Here is a 27,269-nt window from a genome sequence, read left to right on the forward strand (position 1 = left end):
GGATTTAGCTCAGTGGTTTTGTCACCTGCTGCTCAAGCACAAGAACCTGAGTTCGATCTCTGGTACCAAAAAACAAAAACAAAAACAAAAAAACTGCAGAAACACACGTATATAAAATTAGTGTATGATAAAGACAAAATTTCATAACAGTAAGCAAAGGGTGTTGTTCAGGTGTTTGATCCACCCAAATGAAATCTTTCACCAAAATTATTTCCCAATTAACAATGTATTTAAAAGTAACAAAATCAATGACAAGGAAGTAGAGAATAAAAGTGAATTTTATATAACTCGAGGTGAGGCACAACTTTCTAGGTGTGTCACTAAGAAAAAAAAACAAATAGTATTCACTACATAAGAAAATATAAACTTCCCGTGCATCAAGAAATCAAAAGGAAAAGAAATTAGGAAAAGTAACGTTAGCTAGAAGAAAGGTTAATACCTTTTATTACCAAAGACTGAAACAAACAAACAAACAAACAAAAACCCAACATGGAAAATGCACACTGAAAAAAGGTACATAAGACATGAACAAGCAGTTTCCCAATGCCCCACCACAACTAGAGTTCAAAGTGACAAGACAATACTAATTATCCTATTTATAAAAAAAGAGTTGAAGTTTATTCCCATATACTCTCATCCTCCCAATAAGGGCCATTAAGGAAAAGGCTAAATTATGAAGCAAACACACATGATGTCCATAAATGAAATCAGAAACTGTAAGTGATATAGTCTTATTAATGGCATGGAATGATATTTAAGATATAAGATATAGTATGTTTAAAAAAAGCAGACTGGGCCGGGGATTTAGCTCAGTGGTTTTACTACCACCTCCTGTGCAAGCGCAAGGACCCGAGTTCTATCTCCGGTACCAAAAAAAAAAAAGCAGACTTAGGGTCAGGGATTTAGCTCAATGGCACTGTGCCTGCCTCACAAGCGCTAGGTCCTGAGTTCAATCTTTGTACCAAAAAAAAAAAAAAGCCTTAAAAAAGCAGAATACAATAAATAGCATCCATAGTGTGATTTTATTTTTTTTTTTAAATATACTTGTAGGGGCCGGGGATTTAGCTCAGTGGTTCTGGTGCCTGCCTCACAAGTGCAAAGTCCTGAGTTCGATCTCTGGAACAACAACAACAACAACAACAAATATATATATATATATATATATATATATATATATATATATATACACTTGTGTATGAAAACTATATAAACAAGATTTTAAAAATTATACCTAGCAGATCATGTCTCCTGGGAGGATAGAAGGGTGGTAGAGAGTGCAGAGTGTTCTAGTTTTAACTTATTTTATGATTTTATGTAGTGAATGTATACTGCTTTCTTAATAGGAAATATATGTTTTTTTGTTTATGAGATGAAACATATCAGTATCTTATTCTGAATGATAAAAATGGAAAATGGTAAATATTTAAAGAACAGAATACTAGGAAGCAAGGAACAGAATTTTGGTCTTAGTGCCTTAATCTATCTCAAACAAATAAAATTAAGTCATTTTACTTGGAAAACAAAAGGGCCAAGAGTTTATATCTTCCTTAAAGTAACATAAAAATTACTGGAAAAAAAAAAAGAGTGGAGTTGCTTTTTCAGTGCTATTTACTTACTTAATAGCTTATGGCTTAATAATTAACCTAATTTAATACAACAAAATTATAGATTTTTTTTTGGTACTGGGGATTGAACTCAGGACCCTATGCTTGCAAGACAGGCACTGGAACCACTGAGCTAAATCCCCCGCCCAAAATTATACATTGTTTAACCTCATGATACTTTATAGCAACATAGAAATACCTGTACTAATAGTTATAATAAGTCTTAAAGCCATTTAAACTTTCCAATAGGCCCTATTCTCTTAGCTAAGCCTTAAACTACTGCACATTTATAAAGGAAAGGTACCATGAAAGAAAGCAGCAGGTCAGTTTAAAGCTATACAGAATGTTCTCTGGAATTCTTTGTGAGTGCTTACTTTGTCCCGTGGATGAGTTAGTTACAAAAAGACAATCATTGACCCTCCTGATCCAGTAATTGTGCTAGGGGGAGGCCGCTCTTTCAAACTATTAACTTTCATTTGAAACAGCTCTAGAAAGAGGTCCAAGGTAAATCCAGGTAACCTGAGATAATTCTCGATGTATGGCAGAGAAAGTTTATTCCCATATACTCCCCTCATGCTCCTATAAGGACCATTAAAGGAAGAAGTAAAAGCCATCAGAAGCTTGTCTTTTCCAGAAAACAACACAGAACCTTTCTATTAGTCACAACTCAAGGCACCAACAGCCTCTAGAAACCTAGATGCTTTGAGAACACTTTCTAGTAATTCCACGCCTGTAAAATTTCTTTAAACTTAGGAATGGAATACAGATTTTGTATTACTCTTTAAAGCTTTTTCAGAGAAGTCAAGACAATGAAAGCCTGGGAGAAAAGATGGTTATGTATACAATGAAAGAGCAAAAAACAACTCCACTCTTATGCTACCAAAATCTCTCTGTAAATTAAGACAATTGTAAGATACCGGAAAAAGAAATATAAGGTATGTGAAATGTGGTAATACAAAGATATAATGTAACAAGACTCAATAAACACACTTTTCAATTTCTCAAATAAAGCTACAGAACTGTATTAAATATCTGAAGTAACTGAAATAGTAGAAATAGGAGTTGAAACCAGGACTAATTATCTTCTTGCTATAACAGCTAGTCTACAAATGATTTATTAATGGTAAATACATGAGGCACTACTGCATAAAAACAAGGCCAGTTAGGAACTTGAATTTCATAGAAATTTCTCTGATACAGCCCAGTCTTCTGTTTCACAAAGTACTGATCATATTGTACAATCTTTTTAGTACCCTTGAGATGTCATGTAATCCAATCCTCTGACTCTAAGCAGAACTGCAAATCATCAAGTAGTCAAGAATAAGTATGGGGGTCTGAACACACAGTGACAGTGATCAGGGGCTGTCATTAATTACAACAAATTTCTGAATAAGGAAAACAGGTGGAGAATTGGTGACTGATGAAATAGGGCAATATAAATTATAGCCCATAATAGCTATGGGAACAGTTCAGCCAAGCCAGAAACCAATTCATGGTCTCAAACCAGATGGGTTTTCAGAGAGACCTTTCAAGTAGACTTTTTGCCCTGAAGCAGAAACCTGCTAGTCCATAGCCCTGCCTATGTACAGGGAAGTCCTAAGCACTTTTATACTACTTCATTCTTAAATAGGCTAAACTTCATGCATGGTATCATCTCAATTTTTCAGATTATATAGATATATATAATTCACACCATAAATAACCCTGAAAAATGATATTCAAAACATAGAAATAAAACAAAAAATTGTAATTCATTTCCTCAGAGATTCAAGAAGCTACTGCAAACACATACAGACACACACACACACACACACACACACACACCCCCAATAATAAGCAACAGCAATGAAGGGAGGCTGTACGGAACAATGTATACAGGCCAAGAAAACAATCAGCCAGATTAGAATAAATAAGGTAAGACTGGAAAAGAAAAGGGTGTAGAACAAGAGGTGGTTTACAGATTTGATACTATACTTGAGAAGCTGGAAGAAGATAGGGGTATAATTAAGATATACATACAAAGAAAAAAAAGGCAATTTAAGAAACTCCAGGAAAAAAAAGAAACTCCAGAGAAGACAAAAGTCTGTATAAGATACAGTCATTTGTATGGTATTGATCCTACATACTTACACAACATGCATAAGTTTTATAAACTTGTATGAGGAAGAACAAGAAATAAAGGCATATTATCTTAATTTACCAAGATAACTGACACAGGAACAAAACCCTCATGATATAACTATCCTAGAAAATAGGAGTAAGAAGTAGGAATGGTGAAATATTTGAACTCAGCACTCATTTCATAACACAAAGTTAAAAAACAAAGTCTGTAATTGGCAAATCAATAAATAATAGCATATTTTTAGAGATAATATGTTTCAAAAGAATAATCAAAACAAAATTTAGAGTCAAAAATGATTCTCTCTAGGAAAAGGTGATAGGTAGAAAAAGGAGATACCAGGAACACCTGCTTTTCATTGAAAACTTTAAAATTTATTAACTATGATTATTTTGATAAATGTAAAAATTGTATTTTTTTTTTTTTGGTACTGGGGATCGAACTTGGGTCCTTGCACTTGCGAGGCAGGTGGTTTAACCACTGAGCTAAATCCCTGGCCCGTAAAAATTGTATTTTAAAGAAAGGAGTAAAGAGGACACCTAGAATCCTATAATGTATGATTTCAACTCCCACTGGACACTTACCTCAACCTTGATAGCACATCGTCCAATGGCCCTAACAGCTTTGCGAACAAAGTCAACATCCACCTCAGTAGCATATTCCTTCAGTTCTGCCAGAACCTGTCAAATATCCAGGAAGTGGATAACCATTAAGAATTCTCAAACAGCAATCTTATGGTCTAGCTTCTGGTTAAGGCCAGACCTTAGGATCTAAGGCATCATAAATTTGAGATTGTTTAAAGTCTGACCTGAGCAATGTTGGCTTGGGATGCTAGGCGGATCATGATGTCCAACTTTTCCAGTTTAACATAGATGGGATCATTGTACTTCACAAAGAAGACTTTGATTTCCTGCTTTAAGATTTCAGGCCTGTGTTATACAGAAACACAAGAAAGGATAGTGAAGATTATATTTATGTCCTTACGAGTCTGTAATAGTATCTGATCTGTACATTTCCCCCAGGAAGTCTCACAAACTTACTCTATACTTTTTGTGTGTGTGTGACACTAGGGATCAAACTCAGAACCTCACATATTCTAGGCAAGCACTCTATGACTGAGCTCTGTCACCTCCAGCCCCTCTGTTCTTATCAGTTCCATTTGGCAGACTATTTTTATCATGTTTAAGTATCAGGGTACATGCTGCCATGAAGAGCTACTGGAGTAACAACAATCTAGTTCTGCCTGAATGGTATCATGCAGGTACTAGATAGAAGATCAGAAAAAGACCCTCAGAAAACAACCTGGAATGTAGAGCAACACCAGACACTTATTATAGGTACACACTGACATCCACTGTTGGCCTACCGATTCTAGGTGAGGTGCTCTGCTATTTAACATTTTCATTTCCATACATTAACAATCTGCTTTTAACTGGCTGAACCATATCAAGCAGGCACTAGATAGATGAGAAAGAGAGCCTTCAAAAAACCACCTGTACTGTACAGCAACACCAAGCATTTATTATAGGAACACATTGACATTTACTGTTGGTCTACTGATTCTGGGTAAGTTGGTCTGCTGTTTAATATTTTCATTTAAAAGTGAGTAATACTGGCCAACTGAACATTGACATTAAGCTTAATTCAAAAAACATAACCATCAATTTACTGTTTCCCAACCTTTTCTGGACAATTAAGTTGATGTTCCTCAGGGCAACATACTGCACTTCAGGCTCCCCAGACAGCAAAGTAACAAGAGGAGGAGCTAACTTCTTCAACAGCATATTGTAGTAGTCAGAGTCCTTGGGTAACAATTCCAGAAATTTCATTAGGACTTTTACTGCTGAAAGCACCACTGCTGAGTTGGCATGGGATAACCGGGGAGTTACCCGCTCACAGATGCTGAGGGCAGAAAAGGAAAATTAATATTCCCTCTATCATAAATTCTGTGCTCAATCCATTTTATAAGGTAATGTTTTAGAGTCCCATGGCCCAAGTATCAAGACATTAAAGAATCAGTGAGAAAAGTCAAAGCTCCATGCTTAGGTCAAATTGGGATCCAACAGTGCAGAAGCCTCATTCCCAGCAAAATACAGGCAGAGCAGGGATATCAGAAGACTTTAGGAACCAGCAATAGGGGATGTTCAAACTGTAAGGAAATTAGCAATACCCCAAACACTTGAGCTCACACCATTTACCTTCTTGTTTTATAGTCCTCTTTGTCTCCCCATATTATGTTAGGGCTCCCTGCCTCACAGCCCATTTCTACTCAACCTATAGAAAGTCAAATTCAGTATTCTGAGAGTTATTTCACAGTGAAAGACATCAACCCACTTGTGATTTATGGTTTCATAATGAGATGAAGAATGTGGGTTGGCAGGAAAAAAAAAACAAAAAACAAAACAAAACTACCCAACTTCCTGTCTTTAGGATAGTAAGGGAAGCTCCGAAAGGGGTTTGTTTTGGAAAATATCAGAACACCACTGCAATATTCTCCCAACTTCTTCCCTTTCTCCTACTCCTTGCCACCTATGCTTAAAATCTTGGTGAAATCTTGGGTACTGAATCATCTGTGTAGTGTCCAGAAATTATTCTGACAGCTCTTTAGGCAATTTAAGGAGCAAGCTTACTATTTTAAGGATATTAAGTAGACCTATGTTGCTCTCCCTTCTTCCTACATGTATTTGGCTGGCTCCTGACCTCCTTTAGATCTTTATACAAATATCACTTTCTCGATGATGCCTCCCTTGACTAGTAAAAAATCAAAAACCCTAAAAAAAAACAACCGACCCACAGTCCCTCACCCCAAATGCCCAGCATTTCTTAGATCTCTTCCTTACTTTATCTTTTTTTTTTTGGTACTGGGGATCGAGCTCAGGACCTTGCACTTGTGAGGCAGGCGCATTGCCACTGAGCTAAATCCCCAGCCCTACTTTATCTTTCTTGTCAGCACTCATCACCATCTGAAAATATTATATATTGTATTATATACACATTCCTCAGTATAAGTGCTCCATGGGGGCCATGAGTTTTGTCTGTTCTCCTGCATTATCCTCAGGGCAGAGAACAGAGCCTGGCATACAGCATGGGCTTAATAAATATTTGCTGAGTGAATGAATAAGTATAATGACCAGCAGAAAATAAAATACTCCATAAAGTTCTTTTCAAAATATGTTGAAAAATCGGGCCGGGGATTTAGCTCAGTGGTTTCGCCACCTGCTGCGCAAGCACAAGGACCCGAGTTCGATCCCCGGTACCAAAAAAAAAAAAAAAATTGAAAAATGATGGAAAGAAACTATCAGGGGCTTTAGTTAAGTCCAGAGGGAATAATTTCCCAGATAAGTGAAGAGCACTTACATTCTAGTAGCTTGGAAATCAGCTTCAGCCAGGCAAGGAAGGTTCTTATCTACCATAATTAAAATATGTCAACTTTAATGAAGAGCCAACATTTCCTCAGAAGTACTTTGCCTAGTATAGTGCTTATCTATACAAAAAGTTCAATAAAAATTGGTGATAACTCTAACGTTGTAAATGAAAATGTATGTGTAGATGAAATTTAGTAGTCAATTTCTGTCAAAGAAAATCTGCAACAGTGAGGTGGTAAAGGGCTGAGCATGCTTCCCAAAAGCTCCAAATTCACACAGACATGATAGCTGTATGTAATGGGAAGCAGTGTATATTTTGCTGATTTTAACATAGTTTTTCTAGTTCTAAATTATAGGTATAGCTCAGTTCATTAACTAGCATGACGCCACTAAGTATCTAACACAATGAAAAGTGTGTCCCTACAGAGACATTCAATAAGCTTTTTCACAAATGGCCAGGAAATGGGAGATGGGAGACAGTGATGGAGATATTAGCAAAAATAACTGTACTGTTCAAACAAGAAATGAAAAACATACATTTCTTAGAAGCTGCTTTTTTTTTTAGGATGGTTTACTCTACCATGTTCCTAAATCCAGCAGGAAAATATCTTGGGGATACCGATATTGACCCAACAGGCCACTGACCTTCCTCAACCTGATAGACTCATCTTCTAACAGCAGACAGTATCACCTACTGACTCAGGCAAGATTATCAAATATTGTACAGGAAAACAAACTGACCTCTGAGCTTCCCGGTCATCTTTAGGGTTATAATTAGACAGGCAGTCCAGGATGAAAATCTGGCCCCATTCGGTGCACTCATTCAGAGCTGTCAGCAGCTTATTAATGTTCTGTGGGTTCAAATCGAGCAAGTTGCTGTTTGGGTGAGACTCACTAATTTCAGACAATGCCGCTACAGCATTAGCCACCACCTGAGAAAGAAACAGATATAACCTTGAAGCACCCAGGACAGCACAACTATGACAAACAATCAACCTTTGCTGGATCATTCATAGATCTCAGCGCGTAACCGTTCCTGAACACTTTACCTGGTCAGATAGAAACAGATAAATTCTTTCAAAACATATATTAACCAATAACAATATCTTATATAGCTACCTGTCTAGGAAATTGAGAATTAAAATATTAACAGAGTTACACGTTTTGCTATTAAAATGTTAACCATTTTAACAATACTCAAAACTACCAATAAAATCAAGACATATGAATAGCTATAAAAAGTGAAGTCTAAATAAGAAATACATATATTAGGTAGCAGAGAGAAAAATGTAGGCCACATAATTTTCTAGAGGTATGTACATATAAGAGAGAGATGACACTGTCAATCATATCACATGCCTTGGACTAAGAATATGTAGACTTGAGATTCTAGTTCACTAGTATACAATGTGTTTTTTCTTTTTTGGTACTGGGGAGCAAACTCAGGTCCTTGTGCCTGCGCAGCAGGTGGCGAAACCACTGAGCTAAATCCCCAGCCCACTAGCATACAATGTTAAGAAAATATACAATCTTTGTGAAATTTAGTTTTTTCATCTGAAAACTGGGGATAATTTTTCTTTTGTTTTAATTTTTGACTAGGTCTTGCTATGTAATCCAGGCTGGCCTTAAACTCACTATGTAGGCAGGCTAGCTTAGAACTTGCAATTCTCCTGCCTCAGCCTCCTCAGTGTTGAAGCTAAAAAACAGGATAATTTAATCCACATCATAGGTTAGTTTCAGTGTGAGAATAAAATCAGACAGCATGTAGAAGCTTTTGACAAAGGATTATGAAAAGTCAAGGTGGTTATATTACCATAATTCATCATATAAGTTGCATAGTTATTTACACAGATATCTCTAAAACTTGGATGCATTTTACAACTAATAGCCTGGCAGTTTAATAGGAACCAATTTTCTTTTCTAGTAATATAGAAAATAATCATGCATCTTATAAAAAGAATTGTGGATTCAATGAAATACAGTATTTCAAATATTATCTTCATTCAGAGTATGGTAAATGAAAAATTGCTCCCCTAGACAAGAAAGAATATGTGTATCCTGACTCATAGACTTAGGAATCCATGTAGGTGTAATGTGAAAAGTAAAGAATGGGCCGGGGATTTAGCTCAGTGGTTCCGGCACCTGCCTTGAAAGCGCAAGGTTCCGAGGTCCATCCCCGATACCAAAAAAAAAAAAAGATCAAAATTACGGATTATTTCTAATATAACAAGTCTAAAACAATGAACATTTAAAGTTATTTAAAAACTGCAAAAACAAAAACACAAAAAATACTATCTTAAAGCTCTGTACAAATGAGTTTTAAGACATTTTTTTGGTACCGGTGATTGAACTCGGGACCTTGCACTTGCGAGGCAGGTGGCAGAACCCACTGAGCTAAATTCTGGCTCATTTTAAAACATATTTTGGGGCCGGGGATTTAGCTCAGTGGTTCCACCGCCTGCCTTGCAAGCCCAAGGACCCGAGTTTGATCCCCGGTACCAAAAAAACCTCCAAAAAACCCCCCCATATTTTGTAGTAAGGCTCCAGTTTTACTTAAGATTAGCAAGATGAGGCTGAATATAAATACTCTGTAAGTATAAATAAAATGTGATAGAAAATAATTGCTTCAGCAAGTATATATATTGAGAAGATTCTCAAAAATATGAACCTATAGTTAATTTTTAAATTCCTTGCTAAAAGCTTGAGAAACTGAGTTTTGTAATTATCCTTTTATTAGCAAGACAAGAAACATAAGGGCTACAGTTTAGCTACTGGTTTTAGTATAGAGATTGTTAGGACACTCTGAAGATTATTCTACTGTATGATTTTGCCTAGGAGATAAATGCTAAAGAATATAATGTAGCAAATAATATACTTATGGCAATATTCCTTATTACGTAGAGGATAATAATGGCATAAACAGGATCATCTCAAGTTGTAATTTAGTGATCAGAACAAGATTCCAAGATAAAAAAATCAAAAACCTCACTTGCCAAGTATGATCCTAGAAATTTTATTCTTATGAAGACAAATCAAGATCTACTGGATAACATATGAGGTTCTTTTTTCAATTTTGTTTGCTAACTCCATCATCAAACGTGAAGATTTATGGAAAACTAAAAGGCATAGAGTAAAATAAAAATCCCTTCCATGTGCTTCAAATGCAGGGAAAAGATATTTTATTACCCATAAACAATATACTTGATTAACCCTATTTTAATATAAAAAAAATCAAAATATATTGGAAGACCCCTGGGCTGGGGATGTAGATCAGCGGCACTGCGCCTGCCTGACAAGCACAAGGTCCTGAGTTCAATCAATGGTACCAGAAAAAAAAAAAATTGGAAGACCAAATTCTACTTTCATCTACTGCTGCTAAGACATGCCCCATCTTAGTAACCAGTTGTTTAAAATAAATCTTATACTACAATTACCATTTCTGCAAGAGAAACCCCCAACTCAAGGTTTCTGAGATAGTCTTGCTATATATAGTTCAGGCTGGCCCTGAACCCACTATGTAACCCAGGCTGGCCTTGAACTCTCCGAGATCCTCATGCCTCAGCCTCCAGAGCACTGGGATTAGACATATGTTACCATGCCCAGCTGAGAATACTCCCCTTTTAAAGTTAAGATTTGATAATAAATGCAGAAAAACAAGTGAGAATTAGGGAGACTAAAAGGACTAGTGGAAAGGACAGGAAGAGAACAGAAGGATGCTAAACAGAAGGAGCAATCAGAATTCCTGTTATCATCACAGGCAACTGGAAATTAAACCAAGCATATAATGCAGCTAATGAAGAATAAATTCTGGTGCTTAAATAGGCAATTTCCACTTATTATCATATTAAAACAGGAAAGGATATAGAGAAAAGTCAGTCTAATTAAAAGATGCAGAAAGATCAGATCAAAGGATTATGTTGCACAAAGCCTGTGGGAAAGATCACTGCTGGCCACTACTTCAGTAACTGGCTGGAGGAGCTACTCTCCCATCACAGTGCTAACTTCAGATCCTGTAAAACTCCAAGAGTTCCTTCTATTCCACCTCTCTAATTTCATTTCTTCATTTTCAGATTCAGATGGCTATGTTTCCACAAACATTCCAAGGCAGGCCTTGAGGAATGCTTGGCGGGTCTCCTAATCAGTAAGCTGTGTTTCCCTCATGCTAATGGAAACTTGCAATAAGACACACTCTGTCTGAGGTAGATAAAGAAAAGGACTGACTTCAAGACGGCAACTGGGTGGCTACAGCACACAGAACCACCCCATGTCAACATTCACACTACATTTCTTTGAAACTAAGTACACATGTTGCCAGTTTTTAAAAATCAACTTTAAAAATAATAGATTGAAACAAAATTTTCTCCCCGTTGAGCCTTCTCCAAACAATACTGTAACACTACATGCATGAGACTTGGTGAAAAATCACAAAGAACACGTTCAACCCTTAAAGTGACTGCCTTACCTTCCCTGAATATTAAAATAAAGGTTGCAGGGCTGGGGATTTAGCTCAGTGGTTTCGCCACCTGCTGCACAAGCCTCAAGGACCTGAGTTTGATCCCTGGTACCAAAAAAATAAAAAAATACAGGTTGTCTTTTTTGTTTGAAGCACCACTTTGATTTGGAATTGTTAGGACAACCATGTGTACGTTTCCCCCTAGGCAATTATCATTTTTCTTAGGAAATACTGCTATAATTTCAGAAAAATTAAGAGTTTCTAAGAGAAAAGGGTGGGGGCTGGGGATTTAGTTCAGTGGTTTCGCTGCCTGCTGCGCAAGCGCAAGGACCCAAGTTCGATATTCGGTAACAAAAAAAAGAAAGAAAACTTTTGGGCCAGGGATTTAGCTCAGTGGTTCCGCCGCCTGCCTTGAAAGTGCAAGGACCCGAGTTCAATCCCCAGCCCCCGCCCCCAAAAGAGGAAAGGGTGAATTTCTAAGAAATGTTTGCTTTAAAATGAATTTATAAATTGGATTTCAATGAGCTTTCTCAGTATAAGGACTGATTAATAAAAAGTTGGCCTCTAGGTTATAAAGGAATATCACTCTATACTGAAAACAAAACAAAACGCCTGCCCTTTTATTCATCTTGCTCCTAATTATGGTAAATTCTGTGCTTTGGAGATGGCAACTAAACAGTGCCCATCCCTCATGTCCCACAGACCCAATGCAATATCAATACACATATTAAATATTTTACAGACACACAAACATCAATAAAAACACATATAGACATACAAAAAACCCACACTTAATCCTAGACAAATCTTTCTCTCCCTTAACTACACACTTCTATTTGATAGTTTCTTATTGACCCTTAGACTCTGCAGAATTTGTTTTTAAGGTAAGCAATTGAACTTTGATTTTATACCAAACAGCTCAAGCTGCACAAAGATGTAAAAGATTATACTAGCTAAAATTTACTGACTACTTACTACATGCTATTAATTCTCATAAAAACTCTGAGGTAGCTGCTATTAAAATCTACCTATTAGAGATGAGGAAACAGGTTTAGAGAAGTTCAGTGACTTGAGCAGGGTCAACACACCCAGAAAGAGATACTGCTTGAATTTGAACTCAGGGTTTACATTGGATTCCAAGTGTCTCAGTATGTACTAATCATTCTTGTCTCCAGCTTTTACATAAGTCCCCAAACCTGTGAACTTTAACTGGGGAAGAGAGAGAAGCAAGCTACGGGCGTGTGTGTGGGAGGAGATAATATAATCAAAACATATTTATATAAGTGAAAAATATCTATAAACTTCAGAGATCATCAAATCCTGGAAGTAAAGAGGTGAGATTTATTATTGAGCTATAAAATCTTATTTATAAGCTACATCTAGCTCATATGCAGAAATTCTGAGGACATAAATTTGACCTCATCTTTTTAAACGAGCTAGCTGGAGCAGTAAGTATGATCAGAATAAAAATGATCCTGTAAAAAATTACTCTAAATCTAGATACACACTGAAGAGCAGTATCATAGGCAGAAGTTCTTTTTATGAAAAACCTCACAAGTTCCTGGTCCCCAGAATGATTTTTATCCTGCACTTGAATTTTACTTTTTAAAAAATAACATCAGAACCTGAGAAATATCACTTTCTAGTACAGCGATTTACTACTATTAAATAAATTGTTTGGAAGGCATTGATTTCCAGCCATGATAAGGTTAAATATGCTCTAAACAGACTTATGCTTTTTCTGTTCAATTTACAATTTTTTCTTGAGGGAGGGGGGCAGTACTCCTGAAGACTTGAATAAAGTGAAAGCAAAAGAATAATTGGCCAGAAGTAGCATGAGGAAATACACAGGTGGTGCACATATTTTTATACTCCAAAGTATTTCCTCATTCTAAACAGACTTACTTTCAAAATAATGGACTAATACAATCCACAGCTAAAAGTAAGCTTACTTTTAATTCCCTTATAACAGATTGTTCTATATGAGTTTGTATAGATATCAAAGGAATCAATAGTTTAAAAAGTTAATATTCTAGTGATATTAACTTTTGCCTAATGTCTATACCCTAACTACAGTAGCTGGTATCACTGTACGAGTCATCATCTTAAAGCAACACAAGCCAGGCATTTTGATAGCTATTTCTTCTTGGTACCGGGGATCAAACTCGGGACCTTGTGCTTGTGAGGCAGGCAGTGGAACCTCTGAGCTAAATCCCCGGCTTAATAGCTATTTCTATGCAAAAGCTCAATTAATATTCCCAACAACTCTCAGACAGTAACCTCATTTTCCAGAAGTAGAAACAGACTCAGGAAGATTAAACAACAGAAACACAAAGCTGTAAATTAACATAGTGAGGATTTTGTTTCAAACTCCATCTTTTCCCTGTCAACTAGTATTATACTGAAATGGAAAGTCAGCTTTAACTAAAGTATAAATGGTAAAACACCTGCAAGAAACTACGGTGATACTCCTAAAAAAGAATAACAATATAATGAAGTTCTATTACTTATACGGAGACACTGACACTAGGAACCAAAGTAGAGGTCACCATAACCCATAAGAGTTGTCAGGTCTTGATCAACATTTTACTTTCGTATTAAAGTGAATTCGAAGTCATTTCTGCAGATGTTCACACCTAAGATGTCCTTCAGAAGCTACAAAAATACTAAGACAAAGCTGAACATGATGGTACATGCCTATAATCCCAGCTACACAGGAAACTGAGGCAGGAAGGTTGCAACTTTGAGGCTAGCCCAGGAAACATAGTGAGACCAAAAATATAAAGGGCTGGTGATGTAGCTCAGTAGCAGAGAACCCCTGGGTTTGATTTCTAGTACCAAAAAACAAAACAAAACAAAACAAAAACAACAATAATGGCAAAAATCCCTTAGAAGCATCCATTTCCTTTATAATAGAATCCAGTACCTGCAATTCTATTTGTTGGCGCAGTGCTGCCACCGTGTGGAAAAGTGGAACAAAATCACTCTTCAATAGCAGTAAAATGTAAGTCATTTCCATTACTAGAATAAGAAAACTGAGATGATTTCATAATAAAACGGTATCCAGTAAAGACCTTTGGGTTCAAAATTGCAGTCATTTTATTTTTTCATAACTGTAATACTATTTTGAAGGTTAAGAAAGTAGGGCATGGGGGCTGGGGATTTAGCTCAGTGGCACTGTGCCTGCCTTGCAAGTACAAGGTGCTGAGTTTGATCCCCGGAACACGAAAAAAAAAAAAAAAAAAAAGAATTCATTTATGTATTACAGTCATCTATTCTCTTTAACTTTAAATACATTTGAAGATTCCTTTAATAAAAAACATAAATAAATCAAGGGCACACAATGTTGCTTGAATTGGATGAAAATACTATGAACTGGATGAAAACTAGCCCTCTCCTCTACAAAGAAACAGAAGAAATTAGACGAACTAGGCCTGGCCTAGAAACCTGGTATTCTCTCAACTGATCTGGATAAAGATCTGCAAATACTACTTGAGTTTTAAAAAATGAAAAATGCTTTTACTGCTAAACCCTCAGTTCTGCATGAAGAATTTACACTGATGAAGAGATGCCTTGTCCCTCTCAAACTGAAACGCCCTGCAGGAGTTAGAATTCACTTTCACCTTAATCTATTCTTAGCACCACTGAATAGTTAACAAGTTTCCAACAAGGTACATGACATTCTGCGTATCTGCTTGGCATTGGAGCCCAAGCACTTCGTCTCCTCATTTGTCCCCAACTTGAGAATTTCAAAGACAATTGTTCAGAATAACAATGAATTAAAAGCAATAAGAAAAAGCTTGGTATCAGTTAAAACATTTCATAAAACAGGTACTATTGCCTTATGAACTTATTTCTTTATGGAATCTTTTAAAAAAATTATACTGGGGAGAGGGGTTGGACAAAAAGTAGGTCTCATCTAATACTGATAGTGATCAACATCAGAAGACATGGCTTAGGGCAAGCACTTCTGCATCCACCCTTAAGCTGGGAAGGTAGCTGAAAGACTCCTGATGTCAGTCAGTGTAACAAGAACCTTTAAATTTGCACCTTGCTTCATTCTTTGACCTTACTAATCTGGAGAATGATAAACAGAAGCCAAAGCTACTCATAGAATAAGATGAACCAAATGAGATATCAAAGTAGATATGAGTAGGTAATTTGCAAGTGAGAGATGTTACCTAGTTCAAATTCCAACTCTCTCTGCATCTGAATAAGTGCAACAAGAAAATATTTAGTTACCCACTGATTAACTCTTAAGTGTTGCTCACCTTTAACTAAATACCGCACAAAAGGGAGCACTTTTTTTTCTTACAGTACTGGGGATTGAACCCAGGGTTTCAAGCATGCTAGGCAAATGGTCTATCACTAAGCTACATTCCTAGCCATTCTTATTCTTACTATTCTTACACTGAGACAGGGTCTTAATAAGCTGCCCCAGCTGAACTCAAACTTGTGAACTTTTACCTCAGCTTCCCAAGTAGCTAGGATTAGAGGTGTGTACCACTGTGCCCACCTAAAAGAGGAGCTGTAAAGAAAGTGGTGATATTCCTTCATCGGCTTAGTAATCATACTTCATGACTTATCTGTCCATTCAAATAAGATCCAGTTACTAGCAAAGTCAATGGATCACTTGATTCCATAAGCAAATTTAAAATGTTAATAACATTAAAAAAATCCCAATTTTTTTTTTTTTTGGTACCAGGGATCGAACTTGGGACCTTGCAAAAAAAATCCCAAATTTAAGGCGCTAAGTTCTGGCTGCTAAACATTTAGAACATGTTTAGCAAGTTGGCTAAAAAAAACCCTTGTCCCAGAGCTCTTTAGAAGTGTATTATTATGGGCCAGGGGTGTAGCTCAGCAGTGCAGTGCCTGTCAAGGCGAGGCCCTGAGTTTGATTCCTGGTACCAAAAAGTGTACTATATAAATTTAAGGCAAAACTTCCTGAAGAAAATTACTACAGTATTAGTTTATTTCTAAGCAAACATGCAGTAGGTAAAATACAAAGGTCTGCTTTAAGACCTGTTATTTTAGTGCTTGGTTCTTTTCCCAAAAACTCCTAGGGCAGTGGTGGCAAACCTACGGCAGTGTGCCAAAGTGGACAGTTTGTATCACTGAAAGCTCTAAAAGGTTCACCATCACTGACCTAGGGTGTGACATATACAATTGTGGGATACACAGAAGTCATGTTTCTCACATAACCTGTGGCTCTGTCACAAAGACAAGGCTTGTGTTAAACATTCCTTGAAAAGGGACCCATTTTAAATATTGCTCTTTTAAATCACAGATGCTTATTACCATTGGATTTGAATCTGCTATGAGATCCCGTAGAGAATCAAGAAATCCTTGATCTTCCACCATTTGGGCATTGATATCATGGAGTTTTGCCACACAGACTGCCGCTGTTTTCCGAACATAGGGGTCTTCATCCTTCAAGCACTTTCGAAGGGGCTCACAGAGATATTCTGTAATCTTGTCCACACGGATGCACCCCATGGTTCTGACTGCCAAGGCCCTAATCAAAGGATTGGGATCTTCACAGTCCTACAAAAACCAATCATCAATTATAAGTATATAAGGTGATTAAAAGAGAACAATCCAGTTGACATAGTTACAAGAGTATTTTATTAATTTAAGTTTCCAGTCATATTCTACTTTAGGATTCAATTTCCTATGCTATTCCTTTCTTAAGCATCAGTCTTAATTGTCCATTCAAGAGTTTAGAAAGAAATCATTTATTTGTATTTATTTATCCTGTTTGTTTTTTGAGACTGTCTCACTCTGTAGTTCAGGCTGGTCTTGAACTCTGCATAGCCCAGGCTGGCCTCAAACTCAAGGCAATCCTCCTGCCTCAGCCTCTTAAGTGCTAGGATTATAGGACATGCTCAGCCATTTAACTGTTTTTATACAAACAATGAGGAAAGGCCTTGTAGGATTCAAACCAGGGCCAGCCATACAGATCTATGCACAGCTTTAACCTTCAAAAAACATAAACTAAAATCTTCTCAATGATACTAGTCCATCTTTGAACCACCAGGTAGAGAGAAGGAAATATTATGTTCTCTCTGACTCTGAATAAGGCAGAAAAACAAGAGAAAAGTGTCTATGAAAAGGAAGTAGCATACTGGTTACTTTTAAAAATTTAAATATGTTAATTTTAGAAATGCTGATTTTTTTTCCCCATTAAGTTTACTGGTACATTTTTGGTATAAAATACAGTTACATTCATCATTGGGAGCTTGTACCTTTACAGGAGTATCTTGGTTCTTATTTTTTTTCCCCTTCCCTTGCCCTCCCTTCAACCCCTCCACCCTTCCCTATTTGCAAAGACCTTGTTTCCATTTTGTTTCCTCTTTTCATATTTTTTCCTTTCCCTTTTTTCTCTTCCCCTACCCCTCCCAATTCCCCTGGTCTTTTAGACCTTTTCTTCCTGTTACACAATATCAGTTATACATTTTTAAAATTACAATATTAAGGTCTAGGAGACATTACCACAGATTTTACAGAATTTTAAAGGATCTAGAAAGCATATTACAAAAATCTTTTTTGAAATAAATTTGACAACTTCTAAGAAGTACCTTGGAAGACAAATTAATGAAACTAACTCTGGAGGAAATATAAAATTTGAATAGCACCTATTAAAGAAAGTATATTCCTAGCTTGCAAAACCTACCTATATGACAACAGCAGGCTCATAAACATTTTAACTGATAAATCATATCAAACAATTAAAGCAGAAAAAAGAAGGAACACCTCTCCCCTCATTTTAGGAACTCAACATCGTGCTAATCCTAAAACTGGATAAAGATAATAGAAGAAAAAAGTATGAACAGAGATAGAAATTTGTTTAACAAAACAAACTATTAGAAGTCAGATCTGGCAGGATGTAGAAAGTGGTTTTGTTATAGGGATGGCAGTGTTGGTTCAGCATTGGAAGATCCCCCCCCAAAAGTCATCATTTAAACAGAGGAAAGGAAAAAGCCATATGATCCTGTCACTAGTTGGAGAAAAAGTATTGGACTAAATTCTACAGCTGTTCATGGTGAAAGCTATCAGGAGCCTAGAAGTAGAACAGAAACTTCTCAACAGATTAAAGACATGTACTCCACACTTCCAGCAAGAATACCTTATATAAAATGGAGAAGATACAATGCTTAGAAATGCTGATTTAAAAAAAATTTTTTTTTTTTAAACTAAGTTTCAGTCAAAGGAAAAAAACAAGTTAAAATGGCAACAACCTCATTATTATGCTCATCAAATCCAATGCTAGGAAAAATCTGACTGGATAGTCCACCACATTAAAGAAAGTTTTATCACTTTTTAAAAGATGTGACAATGGTATTATGGCAATATTTTTAAAAAGGGATCTTACTCTGACAAATATAAGAAATTCTATGATCTTTAGAATTTGCTTAAAAATTATCCAGGGGTGACAGGGGAATCAGAAAAGTGTACATAGATGCCAGACACAGTAGCACATGCTTGTAATCCCAACACTAAAGAAGCTGAGGCAGGAAGATCGCTGTGAGCTCAAGGCTAGCTTGGACTGCACAATAAGACCCTGTGTCAAAAAAAAAAAGGAAAAGGAAGGAAGGTAGGTAGGTAGGTGTATCTAGGGAGTATAAATTAAACAAAAGTGGCTATGTGTCAGTAATTAAAACTGCAAGATAGGTATTTAGGAATTTATTATACTATTCCCTGTACTTGAATATGTTTAAGTACTTGAATGTAATACCTCCTATGGTTTCTACTATTTCTGACTCATCAGTTTAATTTCTACAGAGACAAAATAGGTAAATCCTCAGGTAAGTAATACTACAATGATAACCCCAACTGTTACCCTTGGAAGGTAAAATAATGAGGTTTACCTGGCTCTCTTGTATCCATCTGGCAAGTATGCATGCACCAAGCCTTGCTAACAGAAGGCTCACCATATGGTCTGAACTTTTCTGAATGTCACATGCTGGCATATAGAAGGCTTAAAATATGAACAGTCGACTCACCGCCAGTACCTCCCTAGCGGCCTCCCTTTGGAACAAAGGTTGCTTATTTGCAATGCAGATACTACACCAAGACTCATTTTTGAAAAGTTTATTTGAGGTAGAAGGGACTGCTCTTGAGTCCATGGGAAAAGCTACCTTCACAAAGCTGTTGACAGCCATGATGGCCATGTCTGGTTGACTCTTGGCGTAGTTCATCAAGTAGAGATACACGAGCTTCTTTAGCTCCAGGTTATCAGTCTGCATACAGTTGACTACATCTGGAAAGAGAGAGCTGAAAGAACGGAAAGACCAAGAGAGAATGAACAAGTGTGGGTGCCAAGCTGTTGGATAATGAAAAAATTGCCTCATATTCCAGAATGATCTGATACAAGGACAAGACTCCCACAGTGATAATTATTATCTTGGAAATGAATAACTACAATTGTAGTCCCAGTCCCAAGATTTCAGCAAGCGGTGAAATCCCTGAGCTAAATCCCCGGCCCCCGGTCCCAAGATTTCTACATAGGTTTTCTTTTTTATCTCTCTCTTGTCATTTCTTTCTTTCTTTGGTGGTACTGGGGTTAAATTAAGGGCCTTATTCATGGTAGCCAAGTGCTCTAACACTAAACTTACATTTTTCCCCCCAGCACTCTGAACAGTAATAGATCAACAACAACAAAATACTTATTCTTTATTACAGAAAATTTCAAATAAGCAAAAGTGGAGAGCAGCATAATGAGCCCAAGTTACTACCCACAAATATCAATACATGCCCGATCTTGTTTCATATAAACCCTCAATCCATATAAACCTTCCATCCCCACCTCTGTCCAGTTGCTCCAGACTCTTTATTTAGTTTTTTATTTCTTACAATGCTAGGGATTAAACTTAGGGCCTCTCACACATGTTAGGCAAGTGCTCTACAACTGAGCCACACCCACACCCTCTGTATTATTTAAAAATAAATCCTAGATATCTCATTTCATCTATAATATTTGGTCCATATACTTAGCAATCTTTTAAAAAACTCATTACTTTTATCACACCAAAAAAATTAACATGATACTTCACATCAGTCTACTGCAGTTTCAAAGCACGATAGTTGATATATTTTTTTAATGCTAAAGTTGTTATGCTCATATTCTTCCTTCACCAGTGGGAATTTCCTTCCTGAGTCCTTGTAATTTGACCTTGCATTTTAAATACTTACCTTGTCTTCTCATATGACAAGATGCTTCATCCAGGCTCACTGTGTACATTTCTAATTCCAGATCTGACTCAGTTACTTCTCTATGATGTCCTGATTCCCCTCGTAGTGAAATTTATTTTTAACATTACATATTCACACAAATAAAAACTGGAGTGTAGTGAAATACAAAAGTTTGTATCTTTCCCAAGTTCTAGTCATTTCATGACATCACTGTCCTATACAGCACAGGACAGAAATCGATATTTCCATTCACAAAGTACCATTAACTTGGAAGGGTTGAGGTTGATCGATTTTAAACTGTAAGCTATATTTTAAAAATACAGGTTAAGTATAATTTAATGAGAAGTTAGCCATTAACTTCCCCTCAGGGCTTTATTAAAGTACTTTATAAATTTTAAGTATTTCTAGATGTTATTAGTACACAGAAGAAAAGAGAAGAAGAAAGTGTCAACATATTTCTACAGAAGAGAATGAATGAAATAATTGGTCAAATAGTGTAGTTCCTATACACACACAAAAGCAGGGTACAAAAGTAGAAATTATTTATAAAAAGATTGACTGCTGTGTATGGAGTAATCCTAGCACTCTGGAGGCTGAGGCAGGAGGACTCCAAGTTTGAGGCCAGCCTGGGCTTCACAGTGAGTTCAAGGCTGGCCTGAACTATACATGACAGTGGCTCCAAAGGAAAATAAAGGAGAAAAAGAAAAAAAAGGGAAGATGACCTGCAAATTCAAAGAATCCATTACATCTCCAATGAACCACCACTGATTATCTGTTCTGGAAGGTACCAAACTGTATTTAACTTGTCTGTATAGTAGCTAGTGCAGTTTCATGCACATATAAGTATCTAAGAAACACTTTCCAAATGAGCTTTCCACTTTCTAGAAAAATGGCTTATGTGCAAAATGACTATAAAATCAGTAAATACCTACGAAGCATTAACCAATAGTAAAAATTTTTTTCCAATATAGTAGTAAACGGAAGATCCTAAATACATGCCACAGAAAACCAGTAGGATTTAACAGTCTAGGTTCAAGAGGTAAAAACTGTTCAGCCTCAATCCATAAAGCTAGAAACCTAAACTTCTCGATATGGTAGCCATTAGTCACATTTGGTTACTCTGCAATATGGTTAGCCTCAACTGGAATGTGATGCAAATGTAAAACACTCAATAAATTTTGAAGACAGTGTGATAAATGCAATATAAAATATTTCACTAAAAATTATTTATGAGAAGTGAGAGATGGTGGTGGATGCCTATAATCTCAGCTCTCTGGGAGGCTAAGACAGAAAAATATGAGTCTGAGCCTAGCCTGGACACTTTAGCAAGACCCTGCCTCACAATAAAAAATAAAAAAAGGGATAGGGGTATAGATTTGTGCAAAGGCCCTGGATTCAATCCCCAGCAACCACCACTAGCAAAAAAAAAAAAAAAAAAGTATACTGATCATTTGAAATAATATTTTCAACATACTGAATCAAATAAAACATTATTAAAATTAATTTCAATTGTTTCTTTTTTTTTAAATATGCCTACTAGAAAATTAAAAGTTACTTATGTGGCTTGCACTGAGATCCCCAGCAAGTTTTGTTCACATGGGTTGTACCTACTGATATTTTATCACAGTAGGAAGTAATTCTAAGAAAACTTCACAATATTAAGTAATCCACTTAAAACAACCCATTTAATGGTAATATATTATTTTAAAGTAATGAACGAGAAGATGGCATTGTTTTACATGTTTGCAAATCTTATTTAATAGCTAGTTTAAACAAAGACAGCTGGATCCTTGCATCTTCTACATTTACCCGTTAAAGAATACTGTAATGGTTTGGTTGAAGTATAAGAAGAAAAGCTAGCTTCACACACAAACAAAACTTGGAAAAGGGAGAAATATTTTAATAGCTTTTTCATATAACTGGATAGTCTTCTTTGATAGTATACTAAAACTATGTGATAGTTTTTCTCTTTCCTTTTCAGTCCACAAATGTCAGTTTCTTAAAAGACAGAAACATGAGCCAGACATGGCACTGAATGCTTGTAATCTTAGCACTCAGGAGGCTAAAGCAGGAGGCTGAGGCTAGCCTGGGCTACATAGTGAGTTCAAGGCCAGCCTGAACTACATAGGGAGACCCTGTCTCAAGAAACCAAAAAAAAAAAAAAAGTTAGAAATGTAGAATATGAAACCACATCAATAAACGTTTTGTACATGGTCACATAAAAATTTATTCATTTATTCTGCACTGTTAACAGATTTTTTTACCTATGCATAATTTTAGGATATATGGTTATTTGGAAAATACTAGTTCATTGAATTATGCAGATTCTCCCATACTGACAAATTTCATTATATAATAGCAAATTATCACATCCATTTAATTTTATCACCAAAACTCATTAGAAAAGCACTTTTAAAAAAACACAAGTATGAAGAAGCTGTCAAGCTCAAAAAGAGATACACATTTCCCAAAATTCTAATTTTTACTTTAAAGCTTTAAATTTATCTACTGTCAAAATTTTTTCCACTTGAAATGATAGGTTCACTTTGTTCCTTTTGATAAAATGTCTCTTGAATACCAAAGTCTGATTAAATATAGCTTGTCTGTCAATCATTCTTTCACATAAAAATGGTATTTCCAATTCAAACAATCACCCACAGTGTTTTCTTCAGTCAACCATCACACTTTGCAGGTCAGCAGAAGAGCTTTATGGGCAATTCCTTTTTCATCACAGAATATTGAAAATACACATGCCCAAGGTTCAAGTTTTAATAAAATAATTTTTTAATGCTTGATGAAGGACGATCATAAGTGAAAGTGCCCTTCTTCCTTGTAAGTAGATGGTGATAGAAAATACAATGAAGGCTATGGCCAGCATCACTACCTTGATTCACGCTAATGCATGGCAGTTTTACCCTCCACTGCTTTATAACTTAAGTGCCAATGTCAAAATGGAGAAAAAGGCAAGCAAAATCTAAGCATCATTATAAAAATAGCGTTGATCTCATGGACCCCCTGAAAGGGTATGGGAGTTCTCAGGGGCCTGTAGACAATCCTTACTTACTTTCAAATGGTCTCACTGGATTACTGTTGACACTGATTTTCATCTTACATTCAACAACTGAACGTAGAGTTGTAAAGTTGAGGGCACTGGTGTGAGCCAATTAAAGAATATGTAAGCTTCTGCTTCTCAGTGTATTTTTATCATGTTCTAAACTACCTCAGTCCAGAGACTTGTAACTGTGCCAGCTCTCAGGAGATTTTATGCTAGATCAGCATGCAACAAAGTCAGTCACTTTACTCTTCTACACAACAAACAAAACACTTTGGTGGTTAATAGAACAGCAAGTATACCTCCTGATGGTGTTTTTAGCGAGACAAAGTCATTCTTATAGGAGGATTTAAAAAAAAAATTTTTTTAATTTTTTTTTTTAGGAGAATAGGCTGGCCCCAAACTCTTGGGCTCAGATAATCCTCTTGCCTCAGCCTCCAGAGTAGCTGGGTTGAGAAGCTTATCCCCACTGTGTCTATCATTTTAAAGGAAAAGGAGTAAAAGCCATAAAATGGGGTCTAGATCTGTATAGTGACCAATGGCAGGAGTGATTACCCGTACCTAACATCCTTCCCCACAGTCATAGCAGCAATCACTTTCTTCACAGCCTCCTTCCGCTTTTCTTTCTTTTCATTGTTGAGTTCAGCTTTTAATTCAAAGATTTCTCCTAGAAGAGATGAGGACAAATGGGTGAGGTTCCAGGACCAGAGAATGAGAGGAGAATATTACACTGTGCAATAACACTAGGAAGATGCCAGGAACTGAAGATTACTTTAAAAAAAAAAGAAAATCACAGAATATGTAAAATTCAAACCCTAGAAGAATAACTGGCCCACAGACATGGACACTACCAATAAATTTTTAAATCCTTCTAAGTTAGAAGCTTATGGTATAATCTAGATCTTTAGGAACCAGAGATATGGGAAAAAGCAAATCTCATAATATCTAACTGCAACAGGAAAAAAACAGTATCTAAGGGATGATCTCCCATCAGAATATAATGTACTGCAGGGAAAAAAAATGCAGATAGGGGGCCAGGGATTCACCTCAGTGGTTCCAGCGCCTGCCTCGCAAGCCCAAGGTCCCGAGTTTGATCCTCAGTACCAAAAAAAAAAAAAAATGCAGATAGGGAGTGGGCTTAGAAATTAGTATTCCAAACCAGAAGAATCACATATCATTTTACTTACTCACTCCCAACTTTTTTTTTTTTTTTTTTTTACTCATTCCCAACTTTATAGATAAAGAAATGAGGCTCAAAGGTCAAAGTGAGTTAGTGACAGAGCTGGATTCTTACAGCTGTCTTTTGACTCTCTGAATCCTGACATTCTCAACCCTGATTGCACACTAATAGCACTGGGAAATATTTTAAAAAAACAATGTCTGGGCTCTACTATAAGCCAAATGAATCAGAATGATCAGAATGTCAAGAAGAACTCATATTCCCTCCCCCACCGTACTGTGGATTGAACTTACGTCCTTTGCACTGAGCTATATTCCCAGTGCTTTTTTTTTTTTTTTTTTAATTTTGAGACAGCTTCTCGTTGAGTCACTAAGTTGCCCAGGCTGGGCTTGAACTTACAAACCTCCTTCCTCAGGTTCCTAGAATGCTGGGATTACAAGTGTGCACCACCATGCACAATTTTATATTCACATTTTTAAAAGCTCCCCCAACTGATGCACAACCAGTACTGTAAATCATTGCTCTAATCAGCAGTGTAGTAAGATAATAGGAATAACTTTAAGGTCCCATCCTATTCAAAGAATCAAACAAGAATAATTTTGATGTTGCAATAATAGTACCAACTAGGGCCATTTCTAAAGGCATAATCTTGAATGACTGCCTTGTCCCTGTACTGTGAAATGCTAGAGGCTATCATCATTATGTTAAGGTGTAGTTTTCAGGCTCATCTATCTTCAGAACACTGGGGCTGAAATGAAAAACAAGGTAATAACCCTCATCTGTTTTAAATAAAAACAAACAAAACAAAAAACTCCACTAAGCCCATGAGAAAAAGTTTGATGAATCCCATCTCTACCTTTCATCTATACCTTTGAACTTCTTCATACTACTGCCTCATTTTTCTCCACCTTTAAGACTGTTAAGATGTTCATTTTACCCAGCTCTCATTGACCAGCCTATTGCACACTATGTGACCTCCCTGAAGCCCTGAGAGAAGGATGAAATCGATAAGGTGAGCATTAAAAGCTTCTTTCATCAATATCCACTGCCAAAAGGCAAGCAAATTGTTATAAAAATCACTGTTTAACAGACAGCTGCAAAAATAGCACAGCCAGGGGTAAAAAAAAAAAAAGCACAGCCAGAGAATCTAGGCCCTTTAACAAGGCATTATCCTCTTCTCCAAGTCCTATGCTGCCAAATCCAGTTTTTAGGGTACCCCTCATTTACTTCTGGGAGCAGCAGAGGACAAATAACAGTGTTTCAGAAATTCTGAACTATGAATAGCAGCAATAGTTGCAGAATCAAAACAACATGTAACTGAAATTATTCCAGTTCCAATAGCATAAATTTAAAGAATACTGTATGTTCCAGTGGCAGTTCAGGTGGGCGTTGCAGGAAGCAAAAGAACACAGGCTAACCATTTTTTTAGAATGTGTTATTTATCCAGTCATGATTCAATCTGTAAATCTCAAACTTCTATAAATGGTCAAATAAAAAGAAGCCACCAGGATCCCTTAAAGAGAAGGTTGGAAGACCTAGGTGAGTTTTTGGGGATCTCTTTATGTTATCATAAGCAATAAGCTGGTCATCAAAGCAATGTTAACAGAAGAAAAAAATAAATACATTTCCAAATGATAAGAAAGTCAGGAAAAGCTTAAAGGAATGACCAGAGGTTCACATCTTTTGTGAGGTGTAAATAATAAAGATAGGGAGGAAGAAGTTGGGTGGAGCCAAAGAGGGTTATTAAGAGGCAAAGTACCTTGTATATACTATAACATTATTAGATCCTTATCTTTTCCCTAATCCAATCTATCAAGCATTGCTAGCAACTAGCAATGGTTCTCAATCTTGGCTATACATTAAAATAATCTGGGGAGCTTTTAAAATCTCTACATCCTGACCTTTTTTTTCGTTCTTGTTTTTGGTAATGGGGATCAAACTTGGGTCCTTGCGCTTGTGCAGCAGGTGGTGGAACCACTGAGCTAAATCCCTGGACCTCTACATCCTGACCTTTAAAACCAGGCCATCTGGGGATAAGATTGAGGCACTGGTATTATTTTAAAGTTTCTGGACAAACTCCAAAGTGTAGCCAAGGCTGTAAGCCACTGATTAGTAGCAGATGTAACTAAGCAATTCGCTACAGGCTTTTCTGTATTATAACAAAAGAAAATGGTTACCTATGCATACTCTACATGACAGAATGACAGATTTCTTGAGATTTCTAAAAAATGTGTTGGAGCTTAGCCCAGGCCAATACTATATGCCTTTCTACTTTTTAAAATTTTTATAAAAAATTTCAATCTT

The 27,269-nt window shown here is 36.5% G+C and overlaps 1 protein-coding gene across 7 annotated transcripts in view; it reads right to left on the bottom strand.

Moving 5' to 3' along the window:
• The window catches only part of Ap2b1 (adaptor related protein complex 2 subunit beta 1), a 120,580-nt gene that overhangs the window by 79,471 nt on the left and 13,840 nt on the right, over positions 1-27,269 (bottom strand). For all 7 annotated transcript variants that reach the window (XM_087191476.1, XM_004870655.4, XM_004870653.4 and 4 more), the window contains exons 3-9: positions 24,347-24,452; positions 19,680-19,815; positions 16,840-17,085; positions 7,830-8,020; positions 5,404-5,625; positions 4,532-4,652; positions 4,308-4,403 (exon numbers count right to left, since the gene is read on the bottom strand). In XM_087191476.1, coding sequence (XP_087047602.1) covers positions 4,308-4,403; positions 4,532-4,652; positions 5,404-5,625; positions 7,830-8,020; positions 16,840-17,085; positions 19,680-19,815; positions 24,347-24,452 — 1,118 coding nt within the window. The remainder of the gene's footprint in view (positions 1-4,307; positions 4,404-4,531; positions 4,653-5,403; positions 5,626-7,829; positions 8,021-16,839; positions 17,086-19,679; positions 19,816-24,346; positions 24,453-27,269) is intronic.

Source organism: Heterocephalus glaber, unplaced genomic scaffold, assembly GCF_053883595.1.
Source record: "Heterocephalus glaber isolate CG9 unplaced genomic scaffold, H.glaber_assembly_v1.0 deba00001564, whole genome shotgun sequence".
NCBI classification, from domain to species: Eukaryota; Metazoa; Chordata; class Mammalia; order Rodentia; family Bathyergidae; genus Heterocephalus; species Heterocephalus glaber.